The sequence below is a fragment of the Mustela erminea genome, chromosome 14 (assembly GCF_009829155.1).
Source record: "Mustela erminea isolate mMusErm1 chromosome 14, mMusErm1.Pri, whole genome shotgun sequence".
Lineage (NCBI taxonomy): Eukaryota > Metazoa > Chordata > Mammalia > Carnivora > Mustelidae > Mustela > Mustela erminea.
The window spans coordinates 51,204,777-51,227,524 of record NC_045627.1 but is presented as its reverse complement, the minus strand read 5'-3'; the positions used below and the strand labels follow the sequence as shown (position 1 = coordinate 51,227,524).

At 35.5% G+C, this 22,748-nt stretch overlaps 1 protein-coding gene across 8 annotated transcripts in view; it reads left to right on the top strand.

The window, feature by feature from the left end:
* Nucleotides 1-22,748, top strand: part of PTPN20 (protein tyrosine phosphatase non-receptor type 20) — a 117,412-nt gene that overhangs the window by 10,045 nt on the left and 84,619 nt on the right. For 4 of the 8 annotated variants that reach the window (XM_032313144.1, XM_032313136.1, XM_032313138.1 and 1 more), the window contains exon 2: nt 10,663-10,816. In XM_032313144.1, coding sequence (XP_032169035.1) covers nt 10,783-10,816 — 34 coding nt within the window. In that variant the 5' untranslated portion in view covers nt 10,663-10,782. Of the gene's footprint in view, nt 1-6,712; nt 6,909-7,662; nt 7,790-10,662; nt 10,817-22,748 lie in introns of all 8 variants that reach the window. The other 4 variants (XM_032313139.1, XM_032313141.1, XM_032313142.1 and 1 more) reach the window with 2 other exon arrangements.

Sequence of the window (22,748 nt, the reverse complement as noted above, 5' to 3'; positions counted from 1 at the left end):
CAGTAGTGATGGTCCCTTTTTATTTATGATATTTATAATTGCTATCATCTCACTTTTTTTCTTGATTATCCAGGTTATAAGTTTGTTGATTTTATTTATCTTTGCAAAGAACCAGTTTTTGGGTTTTTTTCTCTATTGATTTGCTCTTATCAATTTCATTTATTTCTGTTCTAATTTTTATGATTTATTTCTTTGCTTATTTTAGGTTTACATTGCTCCTCTTTCTTTAATTTCCCAAGGTAGAAGCTTAGTTGTTGATTTTATATTTATTTTTTTAATATATGTATTTAATTCTTTAAATTCCTTTATAAGCACTGCTTTTGCTATATCTCACAAATTCTGCTAAGTTGTATTTCCACTTAATTTATTTCAAAATATTTTTAAATTTCTCTTGAGACTTCTTTGACCTCTGTGTTATCTAATCACATGTTTAATCCCCAGCTATTCTTCTTTTATTTAGTTTAATTTCACAGTGGTCTGAGAGCATATTTTGTACTCTTTCAAATTTATTTTAGTGGTTTTATGGCTCGATATGTGACCTATCTTTGTGAATGTTCCACGAGAAGAGTGTTTATTGAGAAGAGTGTTTATTCTGCTGTTATTGAAGGAAATATTTAATAAATATTTATTAGATATAATTGATTGCTGATGTTGATCAATTCAACTGTGTCCTTATTCATCTTCTGCTTACTGAGTCTGTCAACTACTGATAGAAAGATGATGAAGTCTATAACTAAAGTAGTGGATTTATTAATTTGTCTTTGTAGTTTTATTACTTTTTTGCCTCACATATTTTGACACTTTTGTTAGATGCATACATATTAAAGATTGTTATGTCCTTTTGGAGAATGGACAACTTATCATTATGTAGTGCCACTCCTTGTCCCTGATAATTTTCCTTGTTCTGGAGTCTGCTTTGCCTGAGATTAATATAGATACTCTAGCTTAGTGTTAGCATGCTATATCTATTTCTTTCCCTTTCTAAAAAATCTATCTTTGTCTTTATACTTAAAGTGAGATTCTTTGGGGGAGGGTAGGGGACACAGAAGGAGAGGGAGAGAGAGTATCTTCAGTAGACTCAATGCCCAGAGCCCAATGTGGGGCTTGATCTCATGACCTTGAGATCATGACCTGAGCCGAAACCAAGAGTTGGACACTTAACTGACTGAGCCACCTGGCACCCCTAAAGTGGGATTCTTGTAGACAACTTTTATTTGGGTCTTTTAAAAAAATCTACTGACATGTGAATATATTTATTAGACTATTAACATTTAAAGTGATAATAATGTGGTAGAGTTAATGTCTATCATATTTGTAACTATTTTCTATTTATTATACTTGTTCTTTGTTTCTTGATCTTCCCCCATTTTTCTGCTTTTTCTGATTTTAATTCATCATTTTGTGGTAAGTCACTTATGGTAAATCATTTTGTCTCCTCTTAATTAGAATTTTTTTTTTAGTGGTTACCCTAGTGTTTGCAATATACATTTATAATAAATTTAAGTTCACATTCAAATAACATGCTGTTTCATGGATACTCCAATTATCTTATTACACAGTAGTCCCATTTCCCCCCTCTTATTCCTTACATTGTTGTCATTCATTTTATTTATCCATATGCTATAATATCCAGTACATTGTTGCTATTATTAATTAGAAAGTTATTAGATCAATTGAGAAGAAGAAAAATAAACAATTCTGTTTCTACCTTCATTTTTTCTGTGATGTCCTTTGTTAATGTATGTCTTAGTTTCATGCTTTTTCCTTTTCTTTGAAGAACTTCTTTAAAATTTCCTGCAAAGAGGATATGCTAGTGGCAAAATCCCCCAGTTTTTGCTGTTTGTGAAAGTCTGTTTCTCCTTCACATTGGAAAGATAATTTCACTGGATACAGAATTCTAAATTTGGGTTTTTTTTTTCTCTTAACATTTAAAGCACATCCCTCTATAATCTTGTTTGTGTGGTTTCTGATGAGAAATCTGATGTAATTCTTATCCTTGTTCCTTTGTAGGTAAGGTATTTTTACCCCCTTCTTGCTTCTTTCAAGATTTTTCCTTGTCTTTGGTTTTCTGCAGTTTGAATATGGTATGCTTTGAGTATTTATCCTCCTTGGTGTTTTCTGAGCCTCTTGATGTGGTCTGGTGTCTGTTACTAATTTTGGGAAATTCTTGATTAATTTTGCTTTAAGTATTTCTGTTCCTACCTTCCATCCCTCCCTCCATCCCTCCATCCCTCCCTCCCTTCTACCCATCCTCCCACTTCCCTCCCTTCTTTCCTTCATTCTCCTTGTGGCATTCCCATCATACATATGTTACACTTTTTTTAGTTGTCCAGTAGTTATTATATATTTTGTTCTGTTCCCTGCCCCCCCACCCACATTCTTTTCCCTCTTTCTCTTTAGTTTGGGAAGTTTCTGTTGACATATCTTAAAGCTCGCTGATTGTTTCTTTGAGTTTTGAGCATTTCCTTCTTCTACTTTTTAGAGCATCCATCTTTTTGTATACATTACCCATCTGTTTTTGCACATTATTTACTTTTTTTGGGTCAGAACTCTTAGTTATTTTAAATTCTTACTTGATAATTTGTATGTGTGTCATATCTGAATGTAGTTCTGATATTTGCTTTGTCTCCTCAGATGGTTGGGCTTTTCTTTTACTTGTTTAGAATGTTTTGTAATTTTTGTTGAAAGCTAGACTTAGTATTCAAGTAATAGGAACTGAGGTAGGAACTTAGGCTTTTAGAGTGAGGTTTGTTTGTTTGTTTGTTTTTGTCATTCTAGCTAGGAGCTGGGCTCTGTCTAAATGTTTCCCATAGCTGTAGGTGCCAGGGATTGCAGTTTCTTCTAATTTCCTTTTTCTTTTTTTAAATCTTTTTCTATCTCTATTGTCTTTGGTCTTCCTAAGAATTTCTCCTTAAGTAGAGTTGTGACTTGCAACTTGGAACTTTTTCAGTTATAACCCACTGCTAACATAGTGAAGCCTCATTGATATGGTAGGGTTTTGAGGAAGAAAAGCATTGTAAAATCTTATGATTAGATCTCATTTTTTAGTGGGCCTGAGTCTTTGGGATGCAACTTTCTGAAATGTTTTTAGTCTTTTTTTATTCCTCTTTACATAACCAGATGGCTAGAGGAGGCTAGAGTTGCCAATTGCTCTTCCTCCGGGCTGGATAAGGCTCAAGTACTCTTCCTTGGAGTGCAGGCCTTAATCCTGGGGAATGCTTTAGGGACAATGCAGAATGGTTATTCTGTTCTCCCCTCCCTCATCTAAAACACAGGGGTATTTATTTAAATAATTTTCCTCATGAGAACCTGGTAGAATTCTTGGCGCTAAAATTCATACAAGTATTGGGGCCCCTATAAGTATGGGCCCCTGGTTTTTGTCCCCCCCCTTTCCCCCGCACTTTGCTCCTTTTATTTTGGAACAGTATTTCATTCCTTTATATCATTATACATTCATCCAGTGAGGGGCATCTGGACTGTTTTAAGGTTGAAATTATTGTGAAAAGCTCTGCTATGAACATTGATGAACAAGTCTTTGTGCGCATCTAAGTTTTCATTGCACTTAATACATTTCCCTATGTAAATATCTAGGAGTAAATGTGCTGCTTCTGTGGTAAATACATGTTAAATGTGAAAAGAAACTGTCACACTTGATTTAAAACCATTTGTATCATTTTACATTCTCCAACTATACACGAGAATACATAATTTGTCCAGATCATTGCCAACACTTGTAATTTTTCCAAATCATTGTCAACACTTCCAATTTTTAGCCTTTTTAATTTTGAGCTTTCTAGTTGGGGGGAGTATTGTTATCTTATTGCAGTTTTATTTTGCATTTTCCTGTTATTTAATCATGTTGCAATCTTTTCACATGCTTATTGGCAATTTCTTTACCTCTTTTGGGTGAGTGTCTGTCTTTTCCCCATTTTTTAAGAGTTGATATAATTGGCCTATAACATATTACTTTCAGGTGAAAGGCATAATGATTCAATATTTATATATATTGAGAAACCACCACAGTAAGACTAAATGACATCCATCACCACCAGTTGTAATTTTTTTCTTGTGGTAAGAACTTACCAGTCACCTGCTATACATTATATCTCTAGAACTTATTTATTTTATTTTATATTTCTTATTTTTTTTATTTTTTTAAAGATTTTTATTTATTTATTTGACAGACAGTTCACAAGCAGGCAGAGAGGCAGGCAGAGAGAGAGAGGAGGAAGCAGACTCCCCACTGAGCAGAGAGCCTGATACAGGGCTCCATCCCAGGACCTTGGGATCATGACCTGAGCCAAAGCAGATGCTTAACCACTAAGCCACCCAGGCATTCCACAAGTCTGTACCTTTTGACTACTTTCACCTCCGGGGTTTTTCACTTTCAAAGTGGTCCATACTCAGCCTCCAGCACTTTGTAAAACTTACTGTTTAATTCTTCCTACCCCTTACTGTCTCTGGTACCTTCTGTTGTAGGTAAGCTGATCTCAGCTGTGCTTCTTTGTATCTGCCTATCTCTCCAGATTTTGGGTGATGATTTGCTTTGCTACCTCAGTTCTCTGGTGGATCTAAGAAAAATCTTTTTTTTTTTTCTTTCTTCAGCCTTTTTGTGATGGGAGTGATGACTTCCTATCTCTTTGCGTGTCTAATCTAAACCAGAAGTCATAATTGTATGTTAAGGAGAGAAAAAAATCCTTTATATTTTTACCATTTCTGGTATTTTTCACATTTTTGGGGGTGTAGTTTCAAATTTCCATGTGTATCACACATTTTCTTCTAGAAGAACTTCATTTAACATTTAGTGCTAGTATGCTGACATTGAATTCTATTTGTTTCTTTTTTCTTTCTACATTTTTCTATATTTTTCTTCGTATTTCTATATTTTCTTTATTTTTTCTTGATTTTCTTACTTTTTTATTTCTTTTGACCTGATAATTGAAAGATATTTATGGTGGAAATGAAATTCTGGAATGACAGCTATCTTTCAGTACTTCAAAGATGTCATTCCGTTGTCTTCTGGCTTCAGTCATTTCTGCTGAGGAATCTCCTATAATTTTTCTTTTTTTTCTAGATACCACCAAGATTTTCTGAATATCTTTGTTTTTTAGCACTTGGACTATGATGTGTGCAATCCATATACCCTCCCAGCCCCACTTAGTGTTCTGAACATTTCTTTCATTTGTGATTTCTTATCCTGTATTAATTATGGGAATTTGTCAGTTATTCACTCTTTTGGTGACTCCAGTTATACAGAAATTAGGCCATTTGATAATGTCCCATAACTTCTGAATGATCTTCTGATTTTTACTCATCTGCTTGTTTCATTTTTGTATAATTTCTATTTACCTATTTTCAAACTTAGAATTTTTTTCTTCAGCTACAGCTTCAGTCTTCTAATAGCTCCATCTAAGAAATCCTTTATCTCTGATAGTTTTTTATTTCTAGTATTTCCATTTGATTTTTTTAAAGTAGTTTCTGTCACTCTACTGAAATTTTCCACCTGCTCATATATGTTATCTTCCTTTTCCACTTGATCCTTTAATGTTGTGCAGTGACCTATTGCTCATTTTAGTCTGAGACTTTATTAAAATCACCGTTGCCATCCATATTTCTATCAAAATTCTGTTCATGGTGACTTAGGTGTTCTCTAAGAAAATGGATACGTTGGAGCTCTCTTCTTTTCTTCCAGAGCTCTTAACAGAATTGCCTTTAAGTGTCCCTTCATGGCAGTCTAGGCTTTTTCTAGCATGAACCTCAAACTTTTTCAGCCCCTATGCATTACCCAGTTCTAAAGCTACTTCTGCATTAAGTATTGTTACAGCCGTACCACCAATTTTCAGTACCAGTTTTCCTCCTAGTGACTTCAAGCTCCTATAACAAAATACCATAAAAGGCTTAAACAGCAGACATTTACTTCTCACAGTTTTGGATGCCTAAAGTCCAAGATTGGGGTGCCAGCCTGGTCATGTTTTGGTGAGGACTTTTTTCCAGATTGCAGATTGCCTTCTTGTATCTTCACATGTAGAAAAAGAGCTGTCTGGCTCTCTTGTCTTTGTATGAGGGCACTAATCCCATTCTTGAGGACTCCACTCTCATGATCTAATTATTTCTCAGAGACTCCACCTCCAAATACCATCATATTGGGGTTAGGGTTTCAACATAAGAATTTTGGAGGGACACAGACATACAGTCCTTTATAGGTAGAAAGCAGGTGCAAGCTTTTCAGAGTCCTCTCTTAGTGAGGTCACATAGAATGTACTTCATTCCCCCAGCAACAAGTTATGACAACTTGTATGAAATGTTTTATACCAAGGAAGCTCACCTGAGGCTAGGAATTGAGGGTCTTTCTTGGGGGTCAGTCATGGAGGCATACAGTACTTGTGTGACTGATGGTGGTCACTAAAATTCCTGATGCCCATAAAGCAATCAGGTGTTCAACATACAGCACATCACTTATATAGTGTAGGCACAGTGAGCCTCTTTTCTCATTAAGGGAAAGTTTTGCCTGACAAGTTCCCAGATGACAGCCAGGGGCCCCCCTTGCAAGTAGGTTTTTCTAAGTGTAGCAGCCTCAGGCCTGCTATGTCAACTTTTATCTACACATGCATAAAATATGTATGGTTTGTGACTGTACCCTATAAGTAAGTAGTTTCTTGGGTTATTTGAGCCAAGGTCTGTTGATTAAAGGTACAGGAACTATATATTTCAGAAGGGGCACTCTCTTGTAATTACGGGCATATGTCTCAAAGAGAGAGGCAGGCAAGAGGGAAGATAAACAGGAAGAACAGACCGATGGACCTGATGTTGAGGAGGTTTCAGGGAATTTGCCAAAGCAATTTATGTCATGAATGAAACCAACAGTAGAAGATTGTTTATCTTGGCACCTAAATAGCAGAACTATCAAGGTAATGAAATAATTTTAAAAGGGTGTTATTAGTAAGCAGTTATTTTTACTAATGCCATTCTTTTAATTTTTTTTTTTTTTTTATTTTTTTTTTTTTTTTTTTTTTTTTTTTTTTAATTTTTTTTTTTTTTTTTTATTTATTTTTTTTTAAATTTATTTCCAGCATAACAGTATTCATTATTTTTGCACCACACCCCGTGCTCCATGCAATCCGTGCCCTCTATAATACCCACCACCTGGTACCCCAACCTCCCACCCCCCGTCCCTTCAAAACCCTCAGATTGTTTTTCAGAGTCCATAGTCTCTCATGGTTCACCTCCCACTAATGCCATTCTAATAATTGAAAAAGTATTTGCTCAGAGTGTGGTTCATGGTAAGTATGTCAGTTCCAGTGTTGCAAGTGGCTCTGAGCACTATTGACACAGAATTCTAGTGCTTTTAAAAGTACAAACAGATGGTAAGGACCCATGAGGGGTGACAGTTCTTTCTCATTCTCATTGGTGGATAGCAACTATTTTCTTAATGTTTAAACTTCCATTAGTAACTTGATTTTTTTAAATTGTTCTTACATAATCACCTCAATGTGTTTTATTTTACTTTTGTTGAAGTAGACTACTTATCTTTTATGGCCTTTAAAAATCTGCTTTATTAAGATACAGTCATGTTTGAAAATCTTCATCTTGTGAATAAGACATTTTCAGTTTTTTCTTCCCTGTCTCAGTACTTTCTTTTTCTTGTCTGACTGTGTTGGCCAGCACTGCCCGTGGCTCCTGGAGGAGCACTTCAGACATCCCTCCCTGCTTCATATCCACCAAGCCTCACACAAACATATTGCAGAGAGTGACCCAAGAAGCCACTGATCAAAAGTGACATTTCCTAAGGGTAACTTTACTTTCTATGTGAATATTGGTTATCTTCATAAGTGGTATAAAACATGCTAAAGAAGCATGCCGTGAGAATTTGGTCATAGGAAATACAGATTTCACAGGATGTAATTAGAAGTGCTCAGCCCCAAAGGTTGGAATTACCAGGATGAGGTGTTAACCATGTCACTTCAAATTATATTTTGGCATCTTGCATCCAACATAAAGTCGAATCTGCAGGAATGGTTTTTGCTGGCATCTGCTTTAGTTCTGAGAGCATTTGAGGCAGACTGAAAATAGCACCTTAACTGGGCCTTTGAGAATATGTGCAGTGTTCATTGACTCTTCTTTGGCACTCTAACTCCTGAAGAAAAATGTCCTGCTTTTGTTTTTTGAGCAAACCAAACACTTGTGTTTTCTTCCTCTTGTGATCGTGTGGGGCCACTTTGTGCCATATTGGAACTTTGTCTATCCTCAGTGCTGTATCCCAAAACAAGTACTATTTTTTAAAAAAGATTTTCCCCTTCTCAGTATTAATTCCTTGATTTTCTACACTATTAGCAACCTTCTTTAGGGATTGGAGGGAAAGTTTTAATTTAGGGATCTGACCTCTGTAACTTCCCAGAGTTCTTGATGTAGTTATGGAGATTGCCTGGTGATGCATACACATTTTTCATGGAATTAACTAATCAGTTAATCCATCAAACATTTCTTGAGTGTTTAGAATGTGCTAGTCACTGAACATACAAAAATGAAAAAGTTCTGACTTCAAGGCCTTTTTTTTTTTTAAAGATTTTATTTATTTATTTGACAGAGAGAGAGATCACAAATAGGCAGAGAGACAGACAGAGAGAGAGATGAGGAGAAGCAGGCTCCCTGCTGAGCAGAGAGCCCGATGCGGGACTCGACCCCAGGCCCCTGGGATCATGACCTGAGCCGAAGGTAGAGGCTTAACCCACTGAGCCACCCAGGCGCCCCAAGGCCTTTTTAATTTTAATTTAATTTTATTTTATTTTATGGTTCAACTTGGGAAGATGAGTCCAGAAATCATTGTGAAAAAGGAAATTATGGGAAAGAATTGCTGGGGGCTTACTTAGTCAAGCATTGGAGGAAGTGGTAATATGGTAAAAGTTTTCACTATATTTCCTTAAAATTTTCTTTTGCATTTTAATAAATGAAGATTCCGTTTTTATTATATAATTTACTTTTGTAGACCTCATAGACCATCTATCTATGTTTTAATACAGACTTGTTGAATTGTATAATTTTTTAAAAATTGTATAATCTTAAAGTATTGCTGATTTACTGTAGTGGCTACAAGTCAAAAACAGAATTAAGTGTTAATCAGCTTAATTAAGATATTCTTTTGTCTATCTGTCCTAAGATATACTAGATAAAATGTAGAATAAGATAAATTCATCCAGTTTGATTGTTCTGTTTCTATAGGCCTACCTCAATCTCACTGCCCTAATAAATGCCAGAAATGGGCGTGCGTTTCTGATCAAATTTGTTGCTCTGAGAGCACTACTGACTTCTGTGAAAGATGTGAAACTGGTGACTGTTATTTTGGGTTAATATGAATTTCAGTCTACTCATCAGTGTGCTAGAGAGATCTTTCCTGTGTGTGGGGTGTATTTATATAAAGAGGATAGGTGGGAGTATAGGACCATTCATATGTTTATTGGTGGAATGCAGCATGGAGCATATTTAAAGGCTGGTATTTAAGTAGGAGTATCTCCAGTTATCAAGGAATATCTTGAAATTATCTAGAAAAAGTTTTAAAGAAAATTCATTTTCTTTGTCTTTAATTAAGATTGTATCATTTTAAATATTTTTAGTTCATGTGTATGGGAGGCAGAAAGTTGGGCATTATTCTTAGTGTTTTTTAGTTATCAGAAAGCTCACCACTGAAGTCCATGACCACAGTACCAGTTGTGAAGCCAACGGCTGTCTTTTCAAAAAAGATCTTTTTTCCCCTTCAACAAAGTAGCATTAAAAAAAATTGAAAGTGTGATCATTAAAATTTGAGATGAAACCATGTTAGAGACTTTATTCAATTTATTATTAATAAAGGAACAAGGAAGATGGCAAAGGTGGTTCAGAGAACATTTGAGGATCCAGATTTTTATAGGCATTTTGAATGAGTGTTAGAATAACAGCACTAGCTTAGATTTAGAAAGTCTGGCTTATTGTCTGACAGAGCAATACATGATAACCTTTAATGTTATATTTCCCATCAGAAATTATCTCTATCCCTACTGGTTAACAATCTGTAGGTTAATATGGAATTTTACTAAGTCTAGGATTTAAACAATGAGTTGAAGGTATACTTCATAACTGAATATTCATAACTGAATAATCCTTGGGAGTGCCTGTTAAATATTATCCTCATATAACATTAAAAGGACATGTCACTTATCCCTTCCTTTTTGCCTTCCGTCCATGTTTTAAATAATCTTTAACATCCTGTATCTCGAAATTTTAAAATATGTATGTTTCAAAACATTAACTTTTAGATTCCAATTATAGTAACCCAATATCACTTGCAAGTAGCTAATGGAGAGGTTGCCAGACAAAAAATATTCTAGGTTTAACCAGTGGGAACAACATAACATGATTTTACAGGCCTGTTATAGCAAAGGTTAGAAAAGAAAAAAATGCTTATTCTGAGGATTTTTGATAGATTGAACATGAACTACTTGAATACAGGCTCTGTAGTTAGTTCTTACCCATTCAGTGTTAATCCCCAACATCTAGTTTAGCCGAAGTGTGGTGTTAAGAGAGTTAGGTCACTGAGACACAGTGACTGACCAAATGTTGGTAGTAATCTGTTAAACCTGTGGAAACTCCAGCTGTCTAACAGAAATTCCTTTGCATTGTGTGTTTGACCAGGTGAACAACAATTGTGTGCTGGCCCCAGGATGCCATTCAGACTTTCTGCCTGACTCTCGGGGCACAAGGCTCAGTACCTGCAGAAGCATTTTACTCACCTCATCTGGGCATGGGGACAACATGTCTTCATACAGGAAGGCCACAAAAGAGTCTGGTAAATTCTCATGCCTCGCATACTTTGGGGGTGTGAGGAGCAGGAGGAAGAGAACATTGGTTCTCAGACTATGTATGTGGGAACCATCTGTTAATTTGTTAACCTGCAGGTTTTGATTCACTGGGTCTGTGCGCGAACTCAAGATTGTGCCGTCTAACAAGCTGTCACACTTAAGGGTAGCGGTGACTAGAGACTTGTGTTTTATTTTACTCTTAACAAATAATATTTTTTCCAATTATGTAAATAATAATAAGTTACATATATAACATGTAATATATAATTTTTGTATAGTAATAAATATTATATATTTATTGCAGAGAATCTGGAAAACAAACAAGCACAAAAGCACAGAGAAGGTGGCTTTCAGTATATAATACTAACAGTGTTCTAATGAGATGCCACTATCTCCAGGTGACCCATACTGTCATTGTCTTGTCTCCAACGCTGGTAGCTTACTGTCATTTTTCAACATTTTTTTTATACCTTTCCTCTCTCTTTTTAAGTTCAGCTCAGCTGCTGCTCCCTCTTCTCTCCTGCCTTCCTTGTTCTCAGTTTTGCTCCCCACGCAGAGGGCTAAGCCAGAGCTCTGCAAAGGGCCGTCCTTGCTGGACTGCTTCTCTGGTCTTGCAGCTCTGACTCCAAAAGTCCTTCTGGTCCTGTCTACCTCTGAAAGACCCAGAAGCAGCTTGCTGCTTCATTGTGATACTACTTACCCGAGCGCATTTGTGGTCTCCAGTTTTTTTTTTTTTTCCTTCCATTATAGACATTACTATTGACAACATGTTAATATTTATGGATTTTTTACTTGTGCTAGATTCTTTCTTTAGGATAAATTCTCAGGATTGGGATCCTTGAGCTAATGGGTCCGAGTTTTGTGTTGCTTTTATTCTCTGTTGCCACCATTATTTTCCAGAAAATGTTAATCCTATTACCAGCAGTATGTTAGTTATACTGTAACATCCCTTTGGAGTTATCACAGCCAAGAAGGTAATTTAGTTTTTATGAAATTATATTTTAAGCCTCCTTTTTCTTTCCATTTCTGTGATTACTCTTCAGGACTATTTATTTCATTTTATGTAACTTGATTTTTTAAAAAATCTGCTTACTGCTTTTTCCTTTTTGAGATAACAGTGTACTAACAGTTCATCAATTATTTTCTGAACTACTTAAGAATCTGATCAAATTATAGATTTTTACTGGAGTCTTTTTAAATATAATTTTGAATCAGTTTCTTTCCTATTTTATGTCCCAAACACATCATTCCTTTATTTTAGGTTTCGTGAAAAGTACAAAAACAGCACACACAAAAAATAGTAGAGGCACTCATTTACTTAAGACCTTTGCAATTACTGTGCAAGTGACCAAACTGACTGGTTCCTTAAAATAAATTATTATGAAAGTAGCAGTTGTCATATTTTATTGGTAGAATGTTTTAGATTCTAAATACATATGGCCTTTATAGCTTTGTTCTTTTATTGCCACCTAGTGAATGGTCTCTTTTCTCAAGGAAAGAGTGTGTTTTGCAAAATTGCTTTGCAAACCGTATAGATGGAATTAAAGTCCACAATAAGAGAGAAAGAGAGAGCAAGAACCAAGTTACTTTGGATGAATTAAAATCTTTAGCCAGTGCCCAAATCACTTATTAGAAACATTTATAGTTTTTGTGGAATTCCAGCTGGAATTTGTATTTTCTTTTCTGGGCTTCCTTAAGGCTTTTTAAAGTATCTTTATTACAGTGCCTGTTTTATTGTCTCACATTATAGTTATTTTTATACTTCCCTATTGAAGGACAGACTTCTGGAGGGTAAAGGTTGAATCTTTCTTCCTCTTTGCTTAAGCACACTCGGTGCTTTGTATATTGTAGATATTTAATAATGTTTGTTGAGTTAAGCATTATTGCAGAGTTGCTTTTCATGATGGAAGAGAGAGAATAGAAGAGGTACTACTGATCTGTAGTTTCTACAATACATTGTCCTTCAAGAAATGACAGATTAGCAGTTTTGACTTATGAAAAATTTCTATTACCAAACAGATCATTTGTGAGCCCCTAGGAGAGGATGAAATGATCTTTTAAGAACTGAGTTTTACTTAAAACAAGACAGGTTAAACCAGCTTCTAACTATAGTAGTCTGAGCAGCCCTGGATCAAGAAGAAGCTTTCCTCATCCTGATAGGGTAAATGTTCTTTTTCCTGGACACCCTAAGATTAGGATGAGCCAAACCACCAAACGCCAGGAAATCTTTTTCTTGGAACATTTGATGGCCCTAAAGCTTCCCCTGGAATCCCATTGTGAAATGAGATAGGTGCTTGAACTTAGCAATGCTTGCTGATGTCAGAAGTCATCCCTTTTTTGATTCTGAAAGTGGTAGAATACTCAGGAGATTCACTTACTAGTTCAACTAGTTAACCAATTGCTTAGATGTCCTCTTGGCAAAGTCTTTGTGAAGATCCTCAGCCTTCTTCATGTTTTAGGCTCCTTAAAACTTAGCCACAGTAACCTGAAATTTTTGGTCATCTTGTTGCTTGAGGTCCAATAAAATTTGAATTATATAAAACCATGTAGGACCTGAGCTAGCTAGTCCAGGATTTATGCTACTCTCTGTTAGTTCCTGAGAATCCTGGAAGAGATTCGTGAGCAAGATGTTCAAAATAATAAGCAGAAAGAGCTCTGAGAAATTTAGCAACCCTTAGAAGAAATAAATATCAGAATTGAATACAAAATTGGCAAGGCAGGAAACAACAAATGTTGGAGAGGTTGTGGAGAAAGGGGAACCCTCTTACACTGTTGGTGGGAATGCAAGTTGGTGCAGCACTTTGAAAAACAGTGTGGAGGTTCCTGAAAAAGTTAAAAATAGAGCTACCCTATGACCCAGCAATTGTACTACTGGATATTTACCCCAAAGATACAGATGTAGTGAAAAGAAGGGCCATATGTACCTCAGGGTCCATAGCAGCAATGTCCACAATAGCCAAACTGTGGAAAGAGCCAAGATGCCTTTCAACAGACGAATACATAAAGAAGGTGTGGTTGGTATACACAATGGAATATTACTCAGCATTCAGAAAGGATGAATGTTCATCATCACTAGCCATCAGGGAGATTCAAATTAAAACCACATTGAGATATCACCTTATACCAGGTTAGAATGGCCAAAATTAGCAAGAGAGGAAACAACATGTGTTGGAGGGGATGTGGAGAAAGAGGAACCCTCTTACACTGTTGGTGGGAATGCAAGTTGATGCAGCCACTTTGGAGAACGGTGTGGAGATTCCTCAAGAAATTAAAAATAGAGCTTCCCTATGATCCTGCAATTGCACTACTGGGTATTTACCTTAAAGATACAGATGTAGTGAATGTTTATAGCAGCAATGGCCACGGTCACCAAACTGTGGAAAGAACCAAGATGCTCTTTAACGGACGAATGGATAAGGAAGATGTGGTTCATATACACTATGGAGTATTATGCCTCCATCAGAAAGGAGGAATACCCAACTTTTGTAGCAACATGGACTGGATTGGAAGAGATTATGCTGAGTGAAATAAATCAAGCAGAGAGAGTCAATTATCATATGGTTTCACTTATTTGTGGAGCATAACAAATATCATGGAGGACAAGGAGAGTTAGAGAGGAGAAGGGAGTTGGGGGAAATTGGAAGGGGTGGTGAACCATGAGAGACTATGGATTCTGAAAACCAACCTGAGGGTTGGCGGAGGGTGGGAGGTTGGGGGAACCAGGTGGTGGGTATTAGAGAGGGCACGGATTGCATGAAGCACTGGGTGTGGTGCAAAAACAATGAATACTGTTATGCTGAAAATAAATTTTAAAAAATGCAGATTCAAAAAAAAAAAAAAAGAAAGGACGAATACCCAACATTTTCATCAACATGGATGGAACTGGAGGGGATTATGCTAAGTGAAATAAGTCAAGCAGAGAAAGATAATTATCATATGGTTTCACTTATATGTGGAACATAAAGAATAGCATGGGGGACATTAGGAGAAGGAAGGGCAAAATGAAGGAGGGGAAAACAGAGGAGGAGACAAACCACGAGAGACTGTGGATCTGGGAAACAAACAGGAGAGTTTTAGCAGGGAGGGGGTGGGGAGATGGGTGAGCCTGGTCACGCATATTAAGGAGGACATGGATTTCATGGAGCACTGGGTTTTATATCCAAACAATGAATCATGGAGCACTACATCAAAAACTAATGATGTACTCTATGGTGACTAACATAAAATAAAAAAGAGTTGAATATAAAGTTAGATCTATTTTTCAGAAAATGGGATAAAGAGACAAAACAGATAAAAGATTAGATTAGAAGATGAATCCAGGATAGCCTGTCTGTAACTAATAATAAGAGTCATGGAAAAATACAGTGACTGAGAAGTTACTTACTGAAGAAAAATTTCCAGATGGAAGGACATGAGTTTCTAGATTTGAAAGTGAGCTCAAGTACCAGTAAAACAAAAGGCAAAAGAGACACCACATCAAGGAACATTACTGTGAAATTTCCAAACACAGGGAGAAAATCCTAAACATTTCCAGTGAGGGAGAATGAAAGAGGTCACAGGTAAAGAAATGTACTCTCAGTTATTATTAGCTTCTCAAATTATCTCAGTGGAAGCCGCAAGAAAGGGTTTCTCAGTCATCACATTTATTTTCAATGTGGAACAAGAAAGGAATTAGAGGGAGTGGAGTAAGGAACTAGGGTTGTCAGCCCTGGGGGAGAGAACCAAACAGTAGATGTTACACCAGTGAGCCAATGTGCCAAGAGCTATTGTGAAGGGACGCATTCTGTGGTGCTCCAAAGTGCAGGGGTGGAGTCAGAGATTACACAGGGAGACTGGCCCAATGTGCTAATGGCTTGTGCTAGTCCATGATTAAATCGTGATTGTCTGAGACAAGCCTATCCAAGTTTGAGTAGAATCATATAAGTGAATCTCTTTGAGAGATTGCTAGACTTTGAAGTATAAAATCTAACTAGAACACGGGAAGACCATGGGATGTGATTATGACGATAAATGCATTATATAAACAGATTAGTAGAGAGGAAGCTGTCTGGTATAGGCACAAAAAATGGGTCAGTAAATCTCGCAGGTTTTTTTTTTTTAGTTTAAAGAAAGTTAACAGAGCCCTGCATTTCTTTAAAGGTTATTTAAAAAGTACGGTCTAGTAAACTTGAAGGTTCTTCATTTATTCAAATCAAATTTTGAAAGCTCCTGATTGACCATAGACACCATCCCTTTTTGTTCTAAAGGTCAAAATCATATATTCTTGAAAAATCACTCTGCGTTTAGGTGTCACTTCATTTAACTACATTGTATTAGCAGAAACACTTACAAACAGAGAAAAACTCTGTCTCAGATAATTTATTCAACTCATTAAATAATCAAGGAGTAGTGCTGGTTGAAAGAACATTTTGAGGAACAAGGTATGTACTGTCTTAGGGAAGGCATTTTGAAATAAGTTTGCTGAATTAGAAGTTAAATTGATTAATGTTCTACAGGGCATCAAAACCATATCCTTTTTGGTCAGACAGTCATCTTAACAAAATGATATCATTAAAATAATAACTTTACTTCTGATATAAATATATGACCTGCAGTTTTGGTTATTTGATTATTATTTATAACTAATTGTGTTATACCTCACAAACTGCTTTGACTCAGAGCTTTCTCAAGTTTGAAAGCCTTTGAAAGGGGAGAGGATAGAAATCAGGGGAAATCAGGATAATCTCTTAGATTTCCATTTTATGAATGTCAGAATTTATTAACTGTCCCAAAACTGAAGGACATTTTGTTTTTCTCCCCAATTTTTATTTTTCCAAACAGTACTACAATGACATCCTGATCTTTGATCAATATTTGTATGTGTGAGTATTTCTGTATGAGAGATATATAGAGGAGGAATTTCTGGTTAAATTTTCTGCACATTTAAAGGGGATTGATACTGTTTCAATTTAATTTCCCTTTAGCCTATTTCCCTAAATCCTCATCAATAGTGAATTTTATCCATTTTAATAATTTTTCCCAACTGTTGAGTTAAAGTGATATTACACTATTTTAAGGTATGCCTTCCTGAATGCTAGCAAGGTTGTTATGTTTTTTATTAGGCTATTTCCATTTCATCTGAATTTTCTGTTTTTCTCTTTTTTTATTGTTGTTTTAAAAATGAGTTTACTATAGGATATATGTATTGCAGGTATCTTTTCCCACTCTATGGTTTGCTTTTTGACTTAAATTTTCCTAAAAGTTATGTATGTATATATGTATGTATGTAATCTCTCCACCCCATGTGAGGCTTGAACTCATGACCTAGAGATCAAAACTCATATGGTCTTCCAACTGAGCTAGCCAAGTGCCAAGTGTCACTGTCTTTTTACTTCATGGTAAAAATGGTATCTTTTGATGAAGAGAAATTCTTAATTTTAAGGATGTCCAGTTTTTCATTGTTTTCCTTTATGGCTAGTGTTTGTTTAAGAAATATTTACTTTCTCAAGGTGATGAAGATATTTTCCTCTAAAAGTTTATTTAACTTCTCAGATTTAGATCTATGATCCTTCTGGAATGAGTTTTGAGTATGGATATTTAATTGAACTGGTACCTGGTATTCAAAGACATTTTTAAAAATATGTTCACGAGGGGTATTGGTATTTTACTACTTTTGTAGTAGGGTTTTTGATAGCAGGGTAATTCTGATGTTGTCAAATGTTTTTGAGAAGTATTCTGTGTTCCTTTATTTTCTGGATTACTTTGTGTGGAATTGGTATTATTTATCCTGAAATACTTGGTGTAAGTGAAGTCATAGAGCCTTAAAAGTTATTTGGATGTCTTTTGCAAGGTTTTTGACCCAAATTTTCAACTTCTTTATTTGGATTTTCTATTTCTTATTGTGTCTCTGTTTAAAATTTGTGACTTTTCACTGATGAAAGAAATCAAAGAAGACATAAATGAATGGAAAGTTATCCCATGTTCATGGACTGAAAGAATTAAAATTGTTTAAAATGTGTTTACTAGCAAAGTCATCACAGATTCAATTTAATCTCTATTGACATTTTAATGGCACTTTTTACAGAAGTAGAAAAATTTACATGGCAATACAAAAGACCATCACACTTTATATTTCAAGCTGTATTATAAAGATATAGCTATCAAAACATTATGGTACTGGCATGAAAACAGATACATAGACCAATGGAACAGAACTGAGAGCCCAGAAATAAATTTGTTTATGTAGTCAGCAGTATTTGACATGAGAGCTACGAATACTCAATGGAGATAAGACAGTCTCTTGCATAAATGGTACTGGGAAAATTAAATATGTAAAAAAAGGAAGCTACACACATATACACACAGGAATGTTATTCAGCCATAACAAAGAAGGAGATCCTGCTAGTGTTTGCTATTTGCAACAACATGGGTAGATGCTGAGGGCATCATGCTAAATGAAATAAATCAGAGAGCAAAAGATAATACTGTATGGTCTCGCTGATATGTGGAATCTAAAACAAAAAACAAAACACAAAATCATAGAAAAAGAGATCAGATTTGTAGTTACCAGAAGTGGAGGGATGGATTGAAGGGGGGAATTGGAAGAAGATAGTCGAAAGGTGCGCACTTCCAGTTATAAGATAAATAAGTGCTATGGATGTCATGTACAACATGATGTCTATCTGGTTATCACTGCTGTATGGTATGTATGAAATTTGTTAAGAGAATCTATATGAAATGATGAAAAGTAACTAAACTGATTTGATAATCATTTCACAATATGCATAAGTCACATCATTATGTGATATACCTTAACCGTATACAATGCTGCATGTTGATTACATCTGAATAAAATGGGGAATTGACCAGTGGATGAGTAGATAAACAGTATGTGGTATATTCATAAAATGGCATATTACTTAACCTTGAAAAGGAAGGAAATCCTGTTACATGCAACAACATGGATGGACCTTGAGGTTATTATGCTAAGCAAAATAAGCCAGTCACAAAAAGATAAATACCGTATGATTCCATTTATGTGAGGTATTTAAAATGGTCAAATTCATAGAAACAGGAAGTAGAATGGTGGTTACCGGGTGCTGGGGGGAGTGGGATAAATGGAATTGTTTAATGTTTAAATTAAATTTCAGATTTGCAAGATGAAAAAGTTCTGGAGATCTGTTTCATAACAATATGCATATAGTTAACTCTACTGAACTATATATACTTAAAAATGGTTAAGATGGTCAATTTTGGGTTATATGTTTTCTACCACAATAAAAGAAAAAATGGAGGGAGTGCTAAGGTTAGAAACTTACTATTTTGTACCCATTACAGAAGACTGAATCAAGCAAAAAGCAGCAATAGATGCTAAATATAGGTGAAAATTTCAATGAAGAGCAGGATGTGTGTGGTCACAAAATGTCTCCCTATAGATTGTGCATTAATTGCAAGATAGGAGAACAATTGGACTTCAATCAGTGGTCAGAATTCATGCCAGTAATGAGGGAGAGATGGACAGTGTCAGGTTTCAGATGTAAAATGCTGAGAAAGGAGCCTCACCTATGCGGTATTCCAGTCGAGAATGCGTAATCTGAATTTAATCATGAGGAGACCTTGGACAAAACAGAAATAAGGAGGATTCTATTAAAAACAATGGAACAGAGGGATTATATTCTATTAAAATGTGCACGTCCAAAAATTTAAAAAATATTTGGGTCTTTGAAGAAATTTATTTCCCTAAATTGATAATTTTGTTGACATAAAAACTATTTTAGAGTAATTTTTGATTTACAGACATATTATGAAGATAGTACAGAACATCCACAATACCCTTCATCCATTTTCCCTGTTGTTAGCATCTCATATTATCAGGGTTCATTTGTCAAAATCGACCTTAAAGAAACTGGTCTTGGCATATAAGTATTAACTACATTCCAGACTTTATTTGAATTTCGCCTTTTTATCCCCATTCATGTTCTCTTCTGTTCCAGGATCCAGCGCAGGATATCACATTGCATTTAGTCAGTATGTCTCCCCAGTTTCTTCTGGTCTGTGTCGGTTTCTCAGTCTTTCCTTGTTTTTTGTGACCTTGACAGGTTGAATAGTGGCCAGGTATCCTGTAGAATGGCCCCCAATTTATAGTTGTCTGATTTTTTTTTTTTTAATGATTAGACTAGAGTTACAGGTTTGGGGATGGAATACCACAGAATTGAAGTGCTCTTCTTGTCACATCATCTCAGGAGGCACATGACATCCACGTGACACCACTGAAACTCTTTAACCGTCATCATTTGGTTAAGGTGGTATTTGCCAGAGGTGTTTTCTCTGCTGTAAAGTTACTGTATTTCCCTTTTTTCACTCTTTGGAACTGATTTACTAAGTGTAGTCTGCCCTCTGGGTGGGGAAGTGAGCAAGAATTAAACTCTACCTATTGGAGGAGGGAGTATATATACATTTTGGAGGTTTTCCTGTAAAGAAGGTTTGTTCTCCTCCCCTACTTATTTATTTGATCATTAGTTTATATGAGTATAAACTCATTTATATTTATTTTATGCTTCATTATAATCCAGTTGTTACTTATTTTAGTGTTCAAATTGTTCTAGTCCTGGCCCTTGGAAGGACTTTCAGATTGACTCCTGTGTCCTGTCCTTTCATGTTCCCCATCCTTTAGTTTTTTTCAGCACTTTGCTACTTTACTGCATTACAAGGTACTCCAGGCTTATCTTGAGTTTTCCCCTGGCCAGGCCCTAGATTCAGTCACTTCTAGAAAGAGATTTGTTTTACTGGAGAACAGTATTTAGAAATCAAGATCTGGACACTGGCTTGTTTGTTACTACAGTAGTATCATTGTTTCTGGCCCCTGGATTTTTTTTTTTTAATAGACAGAAAAATAATCACATGGTTTAATGGAATAAATCTTGAAAAATGTAAATGAACAGTGAATTCTTGAAACGTTAACAGTCATAACAAACTTTAAATGCTGAGCCCATGTGAAGCACTGTACTGAGTGTTTCAGGTGTAATACCTCAGCTGATCATCATAATGTCCTTATGACACAGGCACTGTTGGTATTTCTGTTCTATAGATGATGAAACTGAGACACAGAGAAATTAGGGAACTTGGCCAAATCGTGTGCCACAAAAATGACAGCACTGGGATCAAAGAGGTGAAATTCAAGTGTGATATATGACACTTGGACATTACTGATCGGATAAATTCAAGAGAAAGCTGTTGAGAAATTATTAGGATTAATCAAACAGTGAATTTTGAGGAAATACAGTTTATCACGGTTTTTTATGCCATCATGTTTTTTTTTCTGTGTATTAAGAATTACTTGCATAAATGAAACAAGATGGGATTGGGAGGGAGACAAACCATAAGTGACTCTTAATCTCACAAAACAAACTGAGGGTTGCTGGGGGGAGGGGGTTTGGGAGAAGGGGGTGGGATTATGGACATTGGGGAGGGTATGTGCTTTGGTGAGTGCTGTGAAGTGTGTAAACCTGGTGATTCACAGACCTGTACCCCTGGGGATAAAAATATATGTTTATAAAAAATAAGAAATTAATTTAAAAAAAAAAGAATTACTTGCATAACTGTAAACATTTTTCTCCTGTTTCTAAAATTTTGTAGTTTAGCTATTAGGTTTATATCTCTGATTTACTCCTTTTTTTAATGGGGTAATATAAGGATTGAGGGTTTTTTTTCCCCCATGTTATTTCAGCATCAGTTTTTGAAACATCTCTCTTTTCTCCATTAAGTTACCTAGGTATCTTTGTCAAAAATCATTGAATATATATCTTTGTAGAATTGCATGTGGACTTTTTATTCTGTTCCATTGCTTTATACTTCTGTCCTTATTCCAGAGTCCTAGTATCTTAATTATTATAGCTCTGTAATAAGTCTAGAAATTAAGTGGTAAAGTCTTTTGGTGTTGTTCTTTTTCAAAATTGTTGTTGCTATCCTAGGCCCTTGGCATTCTATATACATTTTAGAATTAGCTTGTCAGTTTCTACAGAGAACCCCTAATGGGATTTTGATTGAGATCACTGTGGGGGTATTTGACATCGAATATGTCATTCATTCATCGAATATTTGCAATATCGAATCTTCGAATGCAAAGACAATATGTATTTCTCCATTTATTCAGGTATTTTAAAATTTCTTTCAGCAATGCTTTGTATGGTTTTTTTTAATTTGGGAGAAAGAAAGAGCTGGAGCCATGGAGCAGAGGGAGAAGGAGAAGCAGACTTCGCATTAAGCAGGGAGCTCAACTTGAGGCTCTATCCTAGGACCCCGGGATCATGACCTGAGCCAAAGTCAGACACTTAACTGACTGAGTCAACCATGTGCCCCAATGTTTAAGCATGTTTCAAGTATTTCAGGTTTCTTATATTATTAAATTTTTAAATTGTGATTTTTAGATTGTTCCTTGCTAACACATAGAAATACTGCTGATTTTGTATTCTGACTGCATATCTCACAACCTTGCTAAGTTTATTTATAATTTCTAACAGCTTTTTAAAATAGATTCCTCATGATTTTTTTGTATATACAATCATACTATCTTTGAATAAGAGTTTCATACATCTTCTTTAGCAATCTTTTTGTCTCCTTTTTCTTGCCTAACAGCACTGGCTAATAATTCCAATATGTTGTTGTTGAAAGGATGTATTAAGGACAGACATCTTTCAGTTGTTCCAGATCTTAGAGAGACAGAGTTCAGGCTTTCACTCTTAAGAATGCTGTTAACCATAGGATTTTTTGTAGATACTCTTTATCGGGTTGAGAGGTTTCTCTTCGATTCATAGTCTGCTGAAGGTTTTTTTTTTTTTTTTTTTTTTGTAAATAGGAATTTTATTTTGTTAAATTCTTTTCTGCATCTATTGAAATGATTGTTTTTCTTCATTTTGAGTATATTCATACAGTGACTTATAC